At 44.4% G+C, this 21,291-nt stretch overlaps 2 protein-coding genes across 8 annotated transcripts in view; both read right to left on the bottom strand.

Moving 5' to 3' along the window:
- The window catches only part of OVCH1 (ovochymase 1), a 72,501-nt gene extending 64,139 nt beyond the window's left edge, over positions 1 to 8,362 (bottom strand). Inside the window, exon 1 of one of the 2 annotated variants that reach the window (XM_075940722.1) lies at positions 3,387 to 8,362. In XM_075940722.1, the coding sequence (XP_075796837.1) occupies positions 3,387 to 3,444 (58 nt within the window). In that variant the 5' untranslated portion in view covers positions 3,445 to 8,362. The remainder of the gene's footprint in view (positions 1 to 3,386) is intronic. The other variant, XM_075940721.1, reaches the window with a different exon arrangement.
- A 3,174-nt stretch (positions 8,363 to 11,536) lies between these two features.
- The window catches only part of TMTC1 (transmembrane O-mannosyltransferase targeting cadherins 1), a 224,796-nt gene continuing 215,041 nt past the window's right edge, over positions 11,537 to 21,291 (bottom strand). For all 6 annotated transcript variants that reach the window (XM_075940705.1, XM_075940703.1, XM_075940711.1 and 3 more), the window contains one exon: positions 11,537 to 20,489. In XM_075940705.1, the coding sequence (XP_075796820.1) occupies positions 20,349 to 20,489 (141 nt within the window). In that variant the 3' untranslated portion in view covers positions 11,537 to 20,348. The remainder of the gene's footprint in view (positions 20,490 to 21,291) is intronic.

Raw genomic sequence — 21,291 nt, 5'->3', positions numbered from 1 at the left:
GGGAGCTCTTGCACAAGCAGATGCGACAGAACATGGCTCTATACCAGGGGTGGGCAATAATTTGAGGGAGGGCCACTCCAAGAATTTGGAAAGTGGTTGAGGGCCACACTGTCCCATGATATTAATGGAGAAGGTGCAGGATCTGGGATGCAGAAGGGAGCTTGGGGTAAGGGAGGAAGGTTGGGTGAACGAGGCAGTTGTGACCTGGGGTACTGGATTGGAGTGCAGGGGGTTGGATTGTGACCAAGGGCAGGGAATTGGGGTAGAGGAAGGGGTGCAGGAATTTGGGTTGTGAGCTGGAGCAGAAGGGGACTGATCTGCAGCAGGGGATTGGGGTGCCAGATCTGGAAGGGGGTATAGAGGAGGCAGAGAGGATTTGGGTATGTGGAGTAGGGGGGCAGAGGGTTGGGGAAGGGAGGAGCTGGGGTGCCAGAGGTAGGCTCTGCCAAGAGCCATCCCAGCCAGCAGCGGTTCCTGAATCGGCCTCCCGGCTTGCCCTGCCCCTGCACAGGCTGCAGCCATGTGCTCTGACGCCCCTTGTGCTTTATGGCTGCCTGTTATTGGAACAGGCAGCTCCCATTGGTCAGTTTCTGGCCAGAAGCCGGCCAGTGGAATTGGTCTGGGGGCGGGAGCAGCTCCTAAAGCTTCCCCCCTCCCCAGACTCTCAGTTTTTAAAAGAAAACCATGCTGCCACAGCAGCATTTCTGAGTGGCGTGTGGGTGGGGCGAGGCAAGAGGGGAGCCTTTGCCCAGGCCTGTTCTATATGGCCTCAGCCATAACACTGCCCTGCAGTTTCGGTAAATGTTTCTCCTTTGAGAGCCTTCGAAGGGGTTTTGTTTGCTCATCCTTTAATCTGGCTAGTCACTCTTAGAATCATAGAGCACTAGAACTGGAAGGGACCTCAAGAGGTCATCGAGTCCAGTCCCCTGCCCCCACAGCAGGTCCCAGTACCGTATAGACCATCCCTGATAGATGTCTGTCTAACCTGCTCTTAAATATCTCCAGAGATAGAGATACCACAGCCTCCCTAGGCAATTTATTCCAGTGTTTGACCACCCTGACAGTTAGGAACTTTTTCCTAATGTCCAGCCTAAACCTCCCTTGCTGCAATTTAAGCCCATTGCTTCTTGCTCTATCCGCAGAGGCCAAGGAGAACAATTTTTCTCCCTCCTCATGACACCCTTTTAGATACCTGAAAACCACTATCATGTTTAGTTTGGAAAGGAGAAGACGGAGAGGGTACAAGCCCAATTATTTCAGCCTTCCTTCATAGGTCATGTTCTCTAGGCCTTTAATCATTCTTGTTGCTCTTCTCTGGACCTTCACTAATTTCGCCACATCTTTCTTGAAATGTGCTCAGAACTGGACATACTACTCCAATTGAGGCCTAATCAGCACAAAGTAGAGCAGAAAAATGACTTCTCATGGCTTGCTCAGAACACTTCTGTTAATGGATCCCAGAATTTTTTTTTTTTTTTTTTTGCAACAGTGTCACACTGTTGACTCATTTAGATTGTGGTCTACTATGACCGCTAGATCCCTTTCTGCTGTACTCCTTCCTAGGCTCCTCATTCGGTATGTGTGAAACTGATTGTTCCTTCCCAAGTTGAGTACTTTGCATTTGTCCTTATTATACTTCATCCTATTTACCTCAGACCATTTCTCCAGTTTGTGCAGATCATTTTGAATTATGACCCTATCCTCCAAAGCTGTTACCACCAAGCATATTTTCTATGCCAATATCTAAATTGTTGAAGATATTGAACAAAATCTGTCCCAAAACAGAACCCTGCAGAACCCTACTTATTATGAGATCAGAAACAAAAGTTTCATGGGAGAGGCCCATTGATCTAAATGGGGAGAGGCACATTAACAAGGGAGAAATAGCAAGCACCAAAGTGGACTGAAAGGAATATCAATCAATAATTTAGCTATCATTCCCAGCTGGGCTTTTTATTGTTAATCTTTGTAGAATTTGATAATTTTCTGTTGAAATAGTTTTAAAAAAAAAAATCAAGTATTTTTAAGCCTCTTTATTTTTTTTAATCCTGACATCCACTGTCCTCATAACTCTTTTGTTTCCCTAACAATTTTGGGACACTGTGAAAAATTTAAATTGATTAAAAAGTAAAGTTTATAACCATTAATCACACAAATGGGCATCATCCCATGTCAAAATACACAAAGTAAACATCAAATTAAACTTAGTTTTCAAAGGGCATTTTCTTAGCTTGTCTACTAGTCAATGGAAGTGACTGAGTGAAATATTTCTCAGATTGTGTGCATATAGTGAAACTGACTTACTAGACATAACCCTTCCAAGCTTATCTTATTGTGATCCTCAAGTAAAAACATTTTTAAGTTGCTCTGAGGGCCATAGGATCCCCCTGCACAATGTTACTTTCCTTACCCTTTCTGCTCCGGAGAGCTGACTGTGGGTTACCCCTTTCCTCAGTCAGTGTTGCTCAGAAAAAGTCCCGCATCAGCAAAGTTCTTGGGGGCCAGGACATACTCACTAGTATTGTAATTAATAAAGGGGCACATTTAGGAAGGCTTTATACGAGCAGAAACGCTATCAGGAGGAGAATGCTGCTCTAAGCTTGTTCAGAGCTTTCTTAGGTCACCAGTTCAAGTGACTTTAGTAGACTCTACCTATTTGACAGCATTTGTCCACACCTGCAAAGCCACATTACGGTTTATCTTGACTGGGGAATCTCTCCTGAAGAAAGGAGAAAAATAAATGGGCCCTATAGCAGATAAGTCCTACAGGAAAGGGGGTAACAACTGCTTCTGCTCAAGTTATAACCATTTAGAGAAATCCTGCATGATCAATTCCATAATCAGCCATTGCACATGGAGATCAGGGAGTGAGATGCTTGTGATACCAAGAGACACACACACACACACACAAATATAAAGCCCACTCCTATTATCCTAAAATACATATCACAGATATCAGCCACCAAGAGCCAGAAACATAAGGGTCAAGGAGATGGGAACATTAATGAAACCAACCATCCAGAGGAGATTTTAAGTGGTGTCTGCTTCACAATGTAACTCCTGGTAGGACAAACATTGAGCTTTGACCAAGTATCTCACTGGTGTCATGATGATGGATCACAGATTTGGAGCTTGGCTCATTAGCTGTAAAGCCACACGGCACAAGCCCACTTTGAGACACAGATTGGTCCTCACAGAGGAGCTTAGAATTCTTACCTGTTCTCTGGATTGAGAAAAATAACCCTCAAAAGTCCTTGAATTTCATTATGACCCTTATGCAGGGACTGAGTGAGAATTCTAGACAAAGCACCACCTGGGCCAGCAGCAAGGTATCTTACAACCTCCAGTCTCCTGCCTTTGAGTTAGAGCAAAAGGAACTCACTTACCACACTGAGTGAAGAGACAAGCAAACAGGAGGAATTGCACAGGTACTGCCATGGCCATATGAAATCACACTAAAAACAACTTGCCATCCCCAGCCAGCAAACACTAAAGGGGGAAAGGGAAACAAGCCAGTTTAGAACAACAGCTAACACAACTAATCTTTCCCCTGTACACTACTTTGGTTTTCACTGCTACTATAAAAAGGCTAAACCTGCCCACAGCTGCAGCTCAAGGCCAGGGAGTCATTAATAAATGAGGAGGGTGAATCATCTTCAGCAGGTGGAGTCACTGGGCTGCAAATCAGCCACCTGAAGAGAGGGGTCCCAAACAATTTCTATCTAGACTCCTCCCTCAGGCCTGCCCCTTTGGCCTCCCTTTCTCCCTCTCCATTAGACTTCATGGGAAGCCTCATTGAATAGGTGACCCCCATCAACTGTAGCAGAATAATCCTGCAGGATCTTTGCCCCTCTACAGAGTTTACACTGAAAGAGGCAGTGACAGCTTTCTGTATCTGTCCCCCTTCCTCCCTGCCATCCTTCCACCCCAGACTCTAGCCTTCCTTTTTGAAATAAGCCCATTCTGTACCTTTCCATGCTCAGTAGCTGAGAAACTAATTTAGCCCCTAGAACTCCAATAACCCTGTGCTCTAATCCCCTCTCATGATGCTCATCACCAACCACTGCAGTGGAATGGGCTGGGGGGCAGAGTAGGGGCGAGGCTGATGTTTGTGCAGCATCTAACCTAATGAGGTTGCCTCCTTTATTCACAGCTATGTGGGAGGTCGGATGGCATCATGGTGGCTTTAGCCTGTCCTTTGGGGAGAACAGGAAACGGTCTTTTTGAAAACCAACCTTTTTGCCCAACGTACCTGTTCAGGAGACAAATGAAGAGCTTCAGGGGCAGCTTTTAAGTTGCAGCTCTGATGATGGTGTGGAGCAGCGTTCGGTTGAGAACCATTAAGGGTTGTATAAAGGTGGGCATAACCCGCTGCATTTTACAGGGGAAACTGAGGTGCAGCTGGCACTCTGGAGAGCAGATTGTTCTTGCTCTGTGTTTGTACAGCATCTAACCTGATACAACTGGGTCCTCAAAGGAATCTCTGTTCCTAACTCCCATTATAGACTGGGAGTCTGTCATCGGTCTCATCGTCACCTCGGCTGGCCTTTGCCTTGCCCAGCCTCCACGGGTTTAAATCACACTGAAGGTGAAGGATGTCTGCTGTGTTAGTCAGGATTGCCTGGTAGGCTTGGTCCTGCTGTCTCTGCACGTTCACCTCCTCCCAAGAGAGGCTTCGTTATCCTCACACAGAAGCAGCAAGCGAAGACAACAGAAGCAAGCTCTGGGAATCCCTCACCTCCGCTCCACCTTGTGAAGCACATCTGAAGAAGTACATCCGGGTCAGCTGAAGAAGTGGGTTGCGCCCACGAAAGCTCACGATACCATCTACATGTCTGTCAGTCTCTAAGGTGCTGCAAGACTATTTGTTGTTTTTCCAGTTACAGACTAACACAGCTCCCCCTCCAATTCATGAAGTACAGTAACACTGTCAAGTGTAAATCCAACCTGCTCCATTACATCACAGTGTCATAGAGCTCACAGCCACATGGGACAAACTAGCTCATCTTTTTGGACTTCATATAGATAGCAGAGGCCTTGCCATCCTTAGAATTTATATGCCCATATGCCCTCCCTGTCCCTTTGACTTGTTCTCATCCCCGGCCTTGAGCAGCTGTGTTCTTCCCCTCCCCTTCTATGCCTTCCCCATGGGACATTAGCAGGGAGGGGGGTTGAATTGTAGGCTGCTGCAGAGGCTGCTATTTGACTCCAGGGCTCAGGCGGCCTGGAGCGAGCAGGTACTGATGGCAACAATAACCAGGTAACTACCCTGCCCCTTCTGTGTTTGCATGCACATGTTGCCATAATTTGGGGGTGCTCCGAGGACAGCAGGTAAGTGTTGGTGTTCTGGTGGTGCCCCAAATTTCTGGGTGCCCTATGCAGCCACATACTCTGTGTATGCATAGGGACAGCCTTGAGCATGGGTCACCAACACCACCCAGCATCCACACACTAACCGGGCCCCAAGGCAGCTACCCCTTTTGCCCTTCTGCCACCCCCATCAGCAGGCCTGCAGCCAGCCAAGTATCTGAGAGGAAGAGAATGTTCCACACCATCTCAGAGTCCTGGCCCTCCCCCCACAACGAGCCATCTCCAGCCATGGCCATCCCTGGGCTGTCAGAGCAGAGATTATTAAAAGAAGCCTCCCAGAATACCTGTGGTGGGTGTGGAAATCCATTTCTTACCCCTGATAGTGTCTGTCTGAAACCCTGAAGTATGAACGGGAGAACATAATAGCGAGCCACAGGAGTGTTGAGCCCTACCATTAAAACCCCACCAGCAGACAACTGCATTTATTTTCTCCAGCTTACTCTTAAAATTAAGTTGTTTACTCCCGAAACACCTACTGCCAGGCTGTGCCAGACCTTCTGCCTTTGAAACACTTCACTCATGTTTACTCTGGATTTTAAGTTACTCCGGATTTGTCCAATACCAGCTTAGATCCATTTTTGTTCTCATGCCAACATTGTCTTTTATCTTAAACAGCTCTTCACCCTCCCTGGTATTTACCCCCACCTAATGTATTGATATCCCCTCTCAGCCTTTTCTGTGCTAAACAAGCCAAGCTCTCTCAGTCTCCTCCCATAAGCCAGCCCTCCATTCCCTTGATTATGCTAATAGCTCACATCTATGCCTGCTCCAAATCAAATGCAGGTTTCTGGAAAAGAGGTGACCAGCATTGCTCACAGGTGAGGAAACTGGAAATGCTTCACCTAATACACTGGTCTCTCAGAATAATCCTACCATGATCCCACACACCTAGGTCTCTTTCGTCTTCTTGTCACTTCAAACTGATACGTCCCCTGATCGTAGGATAAATTCTCATTACACCCAATAGGCATGCCTTTGTACTATTGACTTTCATCCTAGTTCTTGTGCTCTGGTCTTTAAGATCTTCCTGTGCAAAATTCTGATCCTCCTTGGCTTTGATGATGCCTCCCAAGCTTAGGTTCATCAGCAAATTTCATGAGCATCTTCCTTTTTGTTGTTGTTTGCTAATGTCATTATTAAAACCATGGAGTAATCTGAGTTTCAAGATTGCTCACTGAAGAACTCCACTTGTAACCCCGCTTCAGTCTGATAGGAAGTTAATGGTGCTATGTCAGTTTACACCTGCTTGGGATCTAGCCCTATCATTTTATGTGGGGGTCTGTCTGTCCTTGTTGTGCAGAAGCCTGTGACCTAAGGTAAATAGGGTAACAAAAGCGAACTTGGCTTCCATGGCATTGCTTATGAAAGTCAATAAAAGTTGGAACCTGTCAGATGGGGGCAAGTTAGATAGCTTAAATTAGAAGAACCTGTGATAAGGGCTGTTCAGGGCTACTAGTAAAGGCATCAGCTGGCAAAACAAATAAGCTGAACTGTTCTAGAAATGGAGAGACATGTTTAGAGTTGAAGTCAGCAAAATGTACTTTGGTTCCTTTTAATGGGAGCAAGTTGACCTCTCCCTTCTTGGACACCGTTTGTCCAGATATCAGTAGCCAAGAGCAGTGGGGGCAAGTGGGCTGGAAGAAGCAAGCTTTATTATAAGGGCTTCACACACATGATCTCCTGGGCCAATAGGATCCACCATGATGCCCCTGGGACTTCATTATTCTGATCCTGAAAGGCAGCTTTACCAGACCAGGCCAGTAGGAGAGCTGACAACCTCTGCAGGCCCCTGGGAAAGTTGGGGGGGGGAGGCTCCTCGCTCCTGGAATGGGTGGGGCTGGGACAGCCAGCCCTCAGCGTTGTCTAGACTATGGGGTGCCCTACCCCCCAGAGTCACCCAGAGAATGCCACGTGGTGATTTAAAGGGCCCAGGGTTCTAGCCACTGCTGCAGCAGCCGCCCTGGGCTCCTTTTGATCACTGGACTCCGGGGCAATTATCCCTTGGTCCCCCCCATGGGCCTGCAGGCTAGCAAAAGGGAACCAGATATCTCCACCTCCAGAGGCTTCAGCTAAATTCTGAATGACAGTCAGGAGGCAAGCTGTTGGCCTGGCCTCATGTTCTCTTCCTTGGATTCCTCGTTTCTTCTCTTTCCTATCTCAGTCCTTTGTCTTCTGTCAAAGCAGAGTCTGGCTTACCTGGTCAAGACAGCCTTTGAAGCACTGTGAGCCTGTGACCAGAAGGGCATTTAAGGTCATGTCTTAACAGTTCCAGACTGATAAAAGCCTGCCAGGTTTGCAGTGCTGGGCCTGTCAGTCTCCAGCAATGATGCTGCAAGTGACAGCACAGGAGACAGAAGCTGCATTTTCCAGTGATGCTATTCTTTTCCCTCCCTTGTATGTGATTGCCTTGCTTTGGCTTATAGAAAATAGGCTACAACTGCCACATGAGCTCCAGGCCAGCTAAACTTATTCTATTTTCTCCCCATAAAAAGGACAAGTCATACACGAAGTGCAGATTGAAGGACATCTTTAATACCATTTAAAAACCTGTCGAATGGGGGTGGCTTTGGGAAGGTTATTCCCCTTCAAAGACACTACGTAACTAAAGGGAATAATGTTAAACTGAAAGCCTTGCTTAATATGTTACATTTCAAATGCTTTAAATCTATTGTTGTGCATTTAAAAAGGGTGCATAGATTTGTAATGTTGGTTGTTACAGCCAAAAATGAGCCAGCGATAACATAAAAACCAGCCTACACTCAACTATTTAATGCTGTCGCAAGAACAGGGGTTTTTATTAATGTCTTGTCCCTGGCTGGATCCAAGACTACCCCCTTTTCAACACCAGTGTGACACTGATATCTCCCCGTGCCCCACTCCAACTTGGCAGAGTGAGAAACTTGATCCCCTGGGCCATTTTCAGATTTCCAGTTCCTAATTCATTTCAGAATAGTGATAGAAATGTAGCCGTGTGAGTCTGGTGTAGCTGAAACAAAAAACAGGACTATGTAGCACTTTAAAGACTAACAAGATGGTTTATTAGGTGATGAGCTTTCGTGGGCCAGACCCACTTCCTCAGATCATTTTTGATCTGAGGAAGTGGGTCTGGCCCACGAAAGCTCATCACCTAATAAACCATCTTGTTAATCTTTAAAGTGCTACATAGTCCTGTTTTTAATTCATTTCAGTTTTTGAGATTTACAATTCTGTTTGATTCTGACGGTTCTTTATTTGAAAATTTCATCTTGTCACCCCTGTGTAACTGCAGATTAAAAATGCATCGCTATGGACTAAAAAGAGAGAATGCTGGCGCTGGCTTTGATTTGTTTTAAATAAATCAAGAGCAGGGATGATTTGGATATGGATTCTATTGCACCCAACCCTTGGGCATTTTTAGTAGTTAGTTCTACCAGTTTTACTCTGGACCTATTATCTCAGGGTTTGAGTTAACTTTCCAGGCTATGGAAATATGTGCTGTATTTTCTTTACCCCTTCCAGAACAACTATAGTTGTGAGACTAATAATCTCATGCCTTAAACAATAGCATTTGTAGCAAGAAAATAATTAACTGTGAAGGTGTGGCAAGTCAACTCTCTGTTTTGGATAATAGCTCTGGGACAGAGACAAATCAGAGTTAATTGAACAATGCTCTGGGATTTAGATCTTATCTGTTCACTGAGGTGTCTAGTAAATCTAAAAATCAGTGTAGGTTAGTTTTCGAACAAGCACACTATAGCTCATTATCTAGACACAATGTGTGCCTCCCCAGCATTGGTCTACTCACCCCAGAAGCCTTTGCAAAGAGGAGCTGCAAAAATAAGGGGCTTTGAAATGCATTTAAAGCATTTGAAGGCCAAAGAAAATATAATTTGCTCTCAAGGGACTGAATTCTGCTACCATTCTCACTCCCACTAAAAATATTCTGGATTTCCCTGGTGGTACTTGCAGAGTAAAGTACTACTTCAACATGCGTAGGGGCAGAACAGGAGTGACCTAATAGTTATGGCAGCTGTCCCAAGGGAGGCTGTTATACATATATGCCTTAGCGTGTGAAAAGTGCATAGTTATTGAGGAAAATGCTTGAATTGTTAGTTTTTTGATGTTTCTTTTCAGATAGGCTATGGCAAGTAGCAAGGGAGTCTTGCTCTCCACTTTAATCACTAACTAGAGCTAATTCTGGTGATAGAATTGTTCTCTAGAGGCTGGGCATCCACATTTGGGTGAGATTCTTTTAAGAGGAGTTTGAGTGCATGCTGTTTATGACCACCTCTGTTCCAGGACTAATGTAGTTAGCATAAAATAAACATATTTTATTAAAAATATACCCAGACCTCATAATTGGTTTCTCCAACAGGAAAGTCAATCTGCAAGGCCCTAACATGAACTATCACTCAGCAGAATGAGAAATATAAACTTAGGCTTGCATATGGAGTTAGAACATGCTATAGAAAAATCCTCAGAAGTTACTCTTGCAGAGTTTTACCTGGAAGTGCCTCCTTTGGTGGGAGGAGTTAAGGAGGCTGTGGAATTAGGAGGCCATATCCCACAGCCTAGAAGATCTGTGTCAAGGAAGAAGAGCAATCCTGACAAGATAGCTGTTGCTTTAGTGCTCCACCCTCCAACCCCTTCCACCTCTGGTGGTAGATTAGAAAGAGCAGCAACATCAATGGATAGGTTCATCAGTGGCTACTCTGCAATAGCCATGAAGGAGATACAAAGGGAGGTGAAAGAGGTCTGAGCCCTGTGCCCCGTTTAACCTCCTCTCACTCTGGTTTTGCCACCCGAAGGCTTTGGAGCCTCAGACCCCTGTAAAACAACAAAAGGAAGGCTCTCCTGAGCTAAGGGGGAAAGCCACACACACACCCACTGGTATCCAGGTCATGTTTTCTCTGCATGTAGCAATGTACAGGGTGCCACAGATATCTCTATATACAAGGCTTAGCCCACAAGCTCCATCAATAAATATTTTGCCACCTAAGGACTGAAGAATGTTAAGGGGCATGTTCTGCCTTCACATGCAAGTTCCCTCCAGGGGATTTACCGTATATTCCGGCGTACAAGACGACCTCTGATGTTAAAAAACATCCCCCAAAAATCGGGGGTCGTCTTGTACGCCGGATGCCCCCCCGCCGGAGCCCCTCCGCGGCTTTGAAAGCCTCGGGGGAAGCCGGCGGGGGGGCATCCCAGGCGCGCATGGGATGCCCCGCCGCCGGCTTCCCCCGAGGCTTTCAAAGCCGCGGAGGGGCTCCGGCGGGGGCGCAGCCCATGCGCGCCTGGGATGCCCCCCCGCCGGCTTCCCCCGAGGCTTTCAAAGCCGCGGAGGGGCTCCGGCGGGGGGGGGGGGGGGGGGCAGCCCAGGCGCTCCTGGCGGCTTTGCTCCCGGTGCCTCTGGTCTGCTGGGGACCATCTCCAGCAGACCAGGGACACCGGGAGCAAAGGAGGTGGAGGGGCGCTGGGGTATAAGATGAAACCCTATCTTTTAATTAAAAAGATAGGGGGTCGTCTTATACACCCAGTCGCCCTATACGCCGGAAAATACGGTACACCCACAATGAAGGCAGACCACAGCCTAGGTTGTGCACATGGCTTTAGATTTTGGGGCTTATGGGAAATAGGCTTTCAGCAAAGATTCCTATCATCATCTGTATTGTGATAGTTCCACACAGGCACTGATCAGCAAGGAGTCCCCTGGTGTTAGAAGCTCTACAGACATGCAATGGCATGCTCACTGCCCTGAAAAACTGACAACCTCAGGCAAGAAGTTTAGATGAGATTCTTTTTCCTGTTTTTCTCTCCTGCTCTTTTCTGGTACATTTCCTCCAGATATCGCCTAGTATATATAAACTATTTTCACCGTAGTAATGTGCTTATTAACAGATTAATTGTTGATGATGTTGCTTAAGCACATATCAGCTGTTGCCATTTGCCTCATGCAGCCTTTGATTGTTGTCCTGTTTACTGTTTATTATGGTCCAAATTCTAATACTTATACTGAGAGCACCCTCCTATATGAGTGGTCATGGAAGTTAATGGTACTATATTTGCAGTAAGGGGCTACTCAGCAGAGTGAGGGGCAAAATACAGTCCTAAGTAAAATTATTTATGGGTGGTTTATTGTAGGATGTAGCGAATCCCACATCTGACAGAACAAAACCAGACACGGTGGTTTGTTTTCTCACTTTTATATAAAATAGACATTTGCATACATTTTCTTTTGGAAAGACTTCTCCAATCATAACTCCATTAGGCAAAAATGTATCCCACAGTAAAAAGCAAAGGTTTTTTAAAATATGGTACTACTGACATACATCCAGCTGCTTAAGTGTGAATTTAATTTATAAACACTTCTAATTGGTGGGCTTTTAAAAAATAAGATATGTATAACTGATACAAACAGAGGTACAGAAATAAGAACCATATGCACAACAGACAATGCAAATAACTCCCACACAATGGAAGGAGCAAGTAGCATAATACCCACTTCAGGCAAAGAGATTTCTATAGTAAAAAAAAAAATCTGTAGACACTGTAATTTTCACAGAGGATGCTGCTGGGACAAATTTCCCAGAAGAAAGTTTTCAGTGAGTCAGTATAAACATGGCAATGCAATTTTGCACAAAGTTATGAAGATCACCTTACTCAGCTCTGTCACATTAAAACACTACTGTAAACCAAGGGATTTTTGTTGTTGCTCTGTTTAAGTGGACAGAAAAGAAAATGCCTACATTATAAAACTATTGCATGAGGTCCCCCACCCCCATAAAGCAAAAGATCAGTTAGATCTAGGGCTAGTTTTCAAAACCTTGTTATTTTTACATATGAAAAGCAGGAATGGGTGTGCGATAAATGCACTGAAATTTCAAGCAGATGCAAACACACACATTGACTTCAATAGCACATAAGCGGTTTGCTGAAGCAGGGGTTTATGGAGCATATAAGTAACAGCTCAAACTAAAACCTTCATCTTTAATCACAAGAAAAATAGTTTGCATAATATTGGCTTGATTTTCAAAGGTGCTGATCAGCTACAGTTTCTGCTGATTGTAGGTAGGGGCTCAGTCTCTGAATGTTAGAAATTGTACACCTGGGAGCGGGCATGACTTTGCTTGGGGTTCTGAGCGCTCCTTCTCACTCGCATCTTTTATCTGTGGTCTAGTTCAGTCTGAAATGAAGGCCATTTTATCTGATGCACATACATATTGCTTAGCCAGAATGACTTGCCTAGATTTTATGAAAATCTAGCCCAAAAATATCCAAGCAAAATATTAAAAAAGTGTCCTTCCTAAATCTTTTATTTAGAAAGATGGATGAAAGGGAGAAACAGAGTGTTGGATTTTAAATAAGCTACATGTTGAAAAAACCCTCAAACTTCCAAAAGACCAACTCGTTCAGAACATAATTCTGGGTGAGAAAATACAACTAACTCCCTCCTCTTTCCCCCAAGAAAACAAAATGACATTTTTTTAGTTTGCTATTTGAGACTGAAATATATAATTAGCAGAAAAGTCCTCACTCTACAGCTCTGGGTTAATTCTCCACTTTGGATTAAGCTGATGTGCGTCTGTACAGGTGTGTTTAGATAATGCCACTTCATAAGGAAAAGAGCCACACTCTGTTAAGGTTTTCAGCAAAATATGCATTTGTAATTCATACTAAGCATGCTTAGCATTGCAGTAGGCAGAAACAAAGAATTCACAGTTTATTTTATGAATTACATAAAAACCAAAGGGAGAGAATATTTCCTACCATTAATTTGAATCAGATCAATTTAATCACAGGTTAACTTGCTCTATTTATCTTCACACTAAAATTTCCTTTTGGCTGAGGCAGCCCATTGCATATTATTGGGCCATTATTATTCCTTACCTACAGTAAGCCTTTCACAAGATTAATGCTTTGATTCAGCAAAGCACTTCACGGAAGTCGTCCCATTGAAGCCAATAGGATTACTTGCGGGTTTAAAGCTACGCGTGTGCTTAACTGCTTTGCAGTATCAGAGTTTTAGTCAATTCCCCAAGAACTCTGCCAGGAAGCAGGATACTCAGTTTCTACGCTATTATTTGGCATGGGCTTGGGTCATAAAGTGCTAGTTAGGGAAAGAGGGATTATTTAAATGAGCTCTCCTGTCCCAAAAGGCTGCCTTAAACTTGTTTCAGGAGGGGCAATATACAGCCTTTCATAGCTGTGAATAGGCTGAGGTTAAACCATTTTGCAGATCCACATGTTGCCAGCTAAATTTACAAGAGCATTATTCTTGTGCATTGGCAGGCAACTGAAATTTACAAGACCAAAGACAGCAGGCAGATATCACAACACAAGGAGCATAAACATGTGTTCCAGATAAACCAACCACCTCATGCTGCTCTGGTTTCCCATCAGAGAAGCTAGCAGTGTCACAGTAATGCATATCTCCTATAGATTATGGCAGATATATTTTCCCTGGCTCAGGGAAACCTATTCAACATTTACAAAAGGACAAGCTTTAGCAGGTTGGGATGGCCTTGATTGAATGCTATCGTGATAACAACCCAGCCCTCCTATTAGGTTAGTCAGAAAAGACACACAAAAAACTTTCAGCTAAAATTAAACACCCTTCCCCTCAGAGTAGTGTTAAAAAATACAACTTTTTTTTATTTGGAAAATAAACTAATTGGCCACATTTTAAAGTCACACATGAGTGGGGCAGAGGGAATATACTTTATTTCTGTCTAACTTACTTTTTTGTGGCTCAGTTTATATTTTATACAATTTTTAAAAACAAAAGATTCTCTCATCCACCCAACTCCGATTACCTTCATCCCTGCATCCTCAGCTGTCTTCGGCTAGGTGTCAAAGTGCTGTGGGACTATAGGAAACACATCTAGGGAAGCTATGGCTCATGGGATAGCACGTGGCATTGATACAAGCATCTTTGTAAACAATAGCTTAGCTGACATGCAGGACATGACTCTATTCAATAGTATCCTTCTCACTCCAGAGCCTAGAATACCATGCAAAAAGGACCTTTCTTCTGACATGTCAGCTCTCTCCTTAATGTCAATGGAAGTTAACTGATGGCACCACACACCTCATGGGATTAGGCACTAAGTTATTCACAGCACATACCTTTGCCACTTGCCCTGAACCTCAGTTATTTCAAAGAGTCTCTGCGTTGGCATAAGCATCTTTCCTTTGTAGGGGGGAGAGAGAAAGAGAGATTTAGCTGCTGCTCTGTCCCTCAAAAACAAGTATAAGCAAGAAGGCAGGTAGCAGAGATGGAAGAGAAATAATATAATTTTTGCAGGTGTGAACGGGTCCCCAAATACCAATACAGACATACACTTGGTCCTAGTTGGAACTAATCTCTATAGAAAATGAAGATGATCCAGAAGGAGAAGCACAGAAATGCAAAGGTTCCATCAGTTCCCATCCAGCTGTTAGTGTCAAGCCCCTGGACAACTTCACAGTCTTCCTGAGCTCCTGGAAAAAAAAATACTGATCTTCCATAACTGCTGTTCTTTGAGATGCGTGACTCACGTCCATTCCACATTACGAATGTGTGTACTCCATGCACTGTTGCCAGGGATTTTCTCCTCAGTGGTCTCTAGCACCATCTGGTGCTGGGGTAGGAGGTTGGGTTGTGGAATGGACACGAGCAACACATCTTGAAGAGCAACAGTTATGGAAGGTCAGTAGCTGTTTTTTCTTCTCTGAGTGCTTGCCCATGTCCATTCTGCATTAGATAACTCACAAGCACTTCCCAAGGAGGTGGTCTCAGAGTTCATGGACATGTGTTCTGTAACATTTGCTCTCCTAAACCAGGTGTCCTGTTGAGCCTCTTTGGTGATGGTACAATGCGATGAAAAGGGATGCATTGATGACCAAGTTGTGACCCTGCAGACACCTTGGGTGGAAACCTGGGCCAGAAATGCTGCTAAAGAGGCCTGAGCTCTTATGGGATGAGCAGTCAAAATGGCAGGTGGAGGAACATTCCTGCCTGAATATAGGGGGTTATCTGGGATGAGAGTCTCTGGGCTGAAACCGGCATGCCTTTCCTCCTCTCTGGTATTACCAAAAAAGTTGCATAGATCCATGAAATGGTTTACTCCTCTCAATGTAGAAGACAAGAAGATACCTATCATCCAATAAAAGTCACCACTTTTCTGAATTCTTGTGCAGCTTTGGGAAGAAGACTGGCAGGACAATGGCTTGTTCAGTATGGAATTGCGAAGTCACCTTTGGCAGGAAGGACTGATGACAATGTTGCTCAACTTTGTCCTTGAAGAACACAGTGCACGGTGTTTCTGACATAAGGACCCTTATTTCAGAGCCCCATTTGGCTGAGGTAATTTCCATCAGAAAGGCAACCTTCCCGGAGAGAAACAGCAGAAGACATGATGCTAGTGGCTCAAAGGGAAGGCTTCTGAGTTCTGATAGGACCAAGTTCAAATCCTATGGGTGAACCAGTTCCCAAACTTGACAGTAAAGGCTCTCTAACCTATTACAAATGCGGATTGTCATTTTATGAGAGAAAACTTACTACCCCCGTTTGCTGATGGAATGCTGAAATTGATGCTCAGTGCACCCCCAGATAGATGCAAGGGCCCCGCTTTGTTGTTTTAGATGAAGTAGTCCAGAACTGATGTAAGTGAAGACTGAGTCGGAAAAAGGCCTCATTCGGACAATCACATTGAGAAACTTTTGCACTTGGTAAGGTAGGTAGCACTAGTAGATGGCTTCCTACTAACCAGCGAGACCTGTCAAACTTGTTTCAAAAAGGCTTGTTCCTCTGGATTCAGCCACGGAGCTTCCATGCAGTCAGGTGAAGGGACGTGTGGAGGCAGTGGCCGTGGTCTTGTGACATCTGGTCTGGGCAGAGGGGGGTGGTAGTAGGGGTGCTACTGATAAGTCTAGTAGCATGCTGAAACACTCTCAGTATTGGCCATGCCAGGGATATAAGAATAACATTCGCCTTGCCTCACTTGATTTTTAGAAGTGACATGTGTGCCAGAGGAACTGGAGGAAATGCATAGAATAGGAGCTCTGTCCATGGAGCAGGAAGCTGTCTGAAAGGGAGTCTGGGATGTGCTGGTGCAGTGAACAAAAATTGATGTCATTTCCTGTTCTGCTTGAGAACCAACAAGCCTACCTGGCAAGATCCCTGTCTTCAGAGGATGACCCTGGGGACCTCTAGAGGAAGGGATCATTCATTCATGGTGGGAGGAGAAAGATCTGCCACGGTGTTCCATGCTCCTGGAAGATGGGAAACTTTGAGGTGAATGTCATGCTTCATGCAAAAGTCCCATAGATGATAGCCTCCTGAGGGCTGGTATACACTAATATTCCAAGTCAATCTAAGTTACCTTCATTCTGTTATGTAAGTTATATGATCAACATTGACGTAACTTATGTTGACTTATAGCAGTGTGTACAGCGTGGTATGTATTGACAGGAGATGCTCTCCCGTCAACATAACTTCTCCTTCTTGGGGAGGGAGTGTACAGACATCAACAGGAGAGTGCTCTCCCATCAATTTAGCATGTCTTCACCAGACTGGATGACACCACTACATCCAGTGCTGAAGTGCCGATTTAGCCAGTAGTGTAGACATGGCCTGACATAGGGCAGAGGAGCCTGCTCTGCCCTGTTTGTTGATGCAGAACATGGTTGTGGTGTTGTGAATGGGTGGAGGCATCTTCCTTTTCTTCAGCCTCAATTACCTACGTGGGGCCCACATCCTGTGTATTGATGCCATGTTTGGTATGGGAGTCAGGGTCTATACCGAGCAGAGTGGTACAGGGGCCCTTCCTCTTGGAAGCAACTATGACCGATGGAAAGGTGGATCTGGTACTGGGGAAAACCCTCATGAGTTCCAGAATGACCATTGCACAGGCCACTGTCCACTTAACCAGGTACCAGTGAGATTCTAGGGGGATTAAGACAGGTGGTTCTTGGGATGAGTGTAGGGCTCCATCCTGGATTCAAAGGGTATGTCTAGACTACATCCTTCTGTCACCAGAGGGATTTAAATTAGACGAGCTTTATAGGATCGGTCGGAAAAGGCTTTCCTTGTCAACCGATCCCCGTCTAGACTACCGCTTTTTGCCAGCAAATTGCCGCATCATCAAAAAGCGTCAGCCATTTTTATCCTAATGAAGCGTGGGATATTTAAATCCCCGCTTCATTAGCAATTTCAGTATGTCTAATTTACATCCCTCTGGCAACAGAAGGATGTAGTCTAGACATACCCAAAGTGTCCTCCCAAGGTGACTATGGGAGGAATGATACTTCTCACTTCTGTTGATTGGTGTCAAGGATCTGTGGACCAGATATGACCTTGTAGAAGAGAACAGGATTGGTTTGCCTATCGAAGGTATTGGGGGTTCTGGTGCTGGGAAGGAGCTTGGACCACTATGCTCTCTCCAGCTCTTGCTAGTTGAGTCAGTGGTTATCCCACTGGAGTTAGCAGGTCCTGAGAGCAATAAGTCCCCGGTCATTGCAAAGGCCTCTGGGGTTGAAGGCTGGTGTCACAATGATTTCTTGGTGTTGGGGGCTCCATACCAGAATCAACATTCTGTGTGGAGGAGACGGCGCTGCTATGGAAGCAGGGTGGAGGAGTGGCCCAACCGAGGCTGCACTCCTCTGCCTTCCCCTTGCTTCTCTTTCTCTCAGAGCAGCGCTGTTTACATTTCTTCCTTGGCACTGGAAATGGAAAAGGATGCTGGGATTTGTGCAGAACCAAAGGAGCACGCTGTATCAAGAACAAAGTGCTCTGTGCTGAGTCTGAGCAGCTTGACTCTGAAGCCAGGCTGAGAGATGGTTCCATTAGGATAGACCTCAATCCAGCCTCTCTGTCTTTCTTCATACAAGGCTTAAAGTCCTGACAAATCTCTTACGCGAGCCTCTCCCAGACACTTCAGAGAACTGGAGTGTGGGCTGCTCATAGGCATAGGCTTGATACAGGAGGCACAAGGTTTGAAGTCAAGGGACTTCATGATAAGAGAGAGGATCTAACTATCTACATTAGCATTATTTTCATGACAACTATACAAAGACTAAGAAAGTCGGATGGAGAGAACAAACCACTGGAAATGCCTTGCTGAAGCAAGAGTTGTTCCAGCAACCATCGTGAGTGGTAAGAAAAACTGAGAAGGTGTGGCACCAGAAGGCACTAGAGCTGGCCCGAAAGATACTACTGAGGGAAAAATCTAACATGGAATGTACCTCAGTAAGCACTCAAAGAATAATCTGGCTATATGCAGACGCTAAATCAATACTCTTCAGCATCACTGAACATAATCCTGTGTGGGTGTGCTTCAGCCCTACCACTGGAGCCACTGAATTTGCCCTCTGCTTGGGTGATAATCTTTTGACTTCTAGACTCATTATCTGTGATTTTTGCCAACAAAAAGTGGCAGTTAGGAATCAAGCCCCTTGAATAAAGCAGAAAGACCCACATCATCATCCCATGATTATGCTTAACTATAGAGATGTCTTTAATTTACTCCTGAGTGCTTTTAGAGCTCACAATAGTAACACCCTACTAGCAGTGGTTCATGCCACGGGCCAGTGCCATGCAAGATTTCCCTGATAGGGCTGTGTGAATGCTCTTCAGTCCCAACTTGAACCACACACTATGAATTCAATGACCTTCAGCAAAGACATGGCAACCGGGCTGAAACAAACTGTATGATGGTTTCATAATGGGGGCTAAGATGAGAATAACAAACTTGTGAGATGATCTGCTGGCTGGAGTGAAAAAGTAGGATATTCATGTACTGCCCCATCTAACCTTCTCAACTCCCTCTACTACTGACAACAGATCAAACTCTTATCTTAGCTCAACTGGTGCGACTCTACAAATCAATGGGCTGGGCACTGCCGTATTGAATATTTGGTCCAACATTCAATTTAATATATCAGGAGGGAGAATTATTCAAACACAACCTCAATTACACAATCACAATTATTCAAACAAACCCCCTATTTTCTAACTTTATACAATAAAAGCAACGACCACAAGCCATACTGCTAGCTGGGAAGGATGCTGTCCAACTCTTATAAACAGAGAAAAATATATTAAACATTTTATTATAAGTTAAAATAAATAACACTCAAAAATAAATGCTCATAATCTGAGGCACACTTGCCGTCCCACTCAATATTTAAAAATATAGATTTTGTTGGGGGAGGGGAAGAGGTGGAGTCATTTAAGAATTCCACATTACCAATGGGAGTTCCGATTTTTTTTTCATAGAAATAGTCATTCTGATTGGGCAAAAAAGTCATGTGATTTCTGACAATTTTTTGATATCGTGAGTCTGAGTTGTTACAAAAATGATTATCTTCAGAGTAAAACATTCAGCTGAGGTTTTTCCTCAAAGGACTAGCAGCTCTAGTCTTAAACTCATCACTTTCAGAGACTGTAGTGTCCAGATATAATTCTCCATTTCCTTGGAGTCATTTTCAATGTATTGTTGGGGCCCTAAAAAATGGCCACCCTTTCTTCCAGCTTTAACCCCTGTAATGATCTTGGGACATGCTCTGCTGATCATTATCACCATCGTCCTGGTTGAGAAGGACTTCATGGGGCATGTTTTGGAAACCACTGACAACACTCCTTAAGTGGGCTAGATGGGTGAATGTTGACTAACAAGAAGTACTGCTCCATCCCTTGCCACAATGGATGAAACTTTGCTTCTACAGCCCATCCAGCTTGGGAAGCGAGAGACCAGGACATCAAAGGTACATCTCCCACTTACAGTGCTAATGGCAGCAATATGCATCAAACCCAAACATACATCTTTATTAAAACAGGGCTTTCAATCATTATTCAGCATACCCTAATAGAAATGATGGGTCTCCCGCAACTTTGGTGATGCATATGTGCCCCAAATTAGCCATCTTTAATTATGAGTCATTTCACAGCTCCTTCATCTCTTCTGCCGGTGGGCTTCCACCTCATTCTTCTGCAAGGGGCACAAAGCTCCTTCCACTAGCTACGTCTGATCTTTTCCCTGGATTTCCTGCAATCGTTTCTCCAAGCGATCCAGTTTAGCCAGATTCTCCTTCAGCAGCTTGCTGTTTGGAACCAGCTGTAAAGCTTTCTTGTAATAGCTACGTGCAGTGACATAATCTCCCTATAAAGGAGGGAAAAAAGTGTCATTCATATTCTCTGAGATTGAAACATCACTGCCTGACACCAGCAAACTCCATAATGGATTGAAAAGGCAATTTACAAAGCATGTTTGACATGTTTTGAAACAACAACACTCCACTCATTAAATTGGTCAACTGGTATTTGAGAAGAACTCACTCTGTGCCTAAATTAGATCAGTGTTTCTCAACCAGTGGTACGAGTACCCTTAGGGGTACTTCAGAGAAGTCTGGGGGGTACGCCAACACAATTGAAATTTGGAGAAAACTGAATTTTTAACTTTTACAGCGCTTTATTATTTTTGTACTTTACACCCAAAAATTTCATCGCCTGCCTGGCTGTGATTAAGTTGTTTAAATGAATGTGTTGCAATGGTAGAAAAAACTGTTGTGTGTCTGAAAACTGTAGGTATTGGGGGTACTTATAATTTTTTTAAAGGGGTACTTTATAAAATACAGTTGAGAAACACTGAATTAGATCAACAGGGACATGGCAAGAAGCAGATTTAAACAGTGCTGTAATGTCCAAGTTAGAGATGTATAATATGAGTACAACTAATATGTTTAGGGCATTCAGAATAATTATGCTACAGTAATCATGCAATGATGAAATCACAGGTTTTGTCACCATATTTCCATCAACTGGTGTCAGTATTATGCATTAGACACTATTGTCAAGTGGATTAGATAGGGAGTAATTTAAAGGGCTGATGCCCAACTGCAGAGACTGGGAATATTTATCTAACTGTTTAAAAACATACATTGTAGGTTATGAGCTAATCACAG

Source organism: Pelodiscus sinensis, chromosome 1 (assembly GCF_049634645.1).
Source record: "Pelodiscus sinensis isolate JC-2024 chromosome 1, ASM4963464v1, whole genome shotgun sequence".
Lineage (NCBI taxonomy): Eukaryota > Metazoa > Chordata > Testudines > Trionychidae > Pelodiscus > Pelodiscus sinensis.
This window is presented reverse-complemented; position numbering and strand designations above follow the sequence as displayed.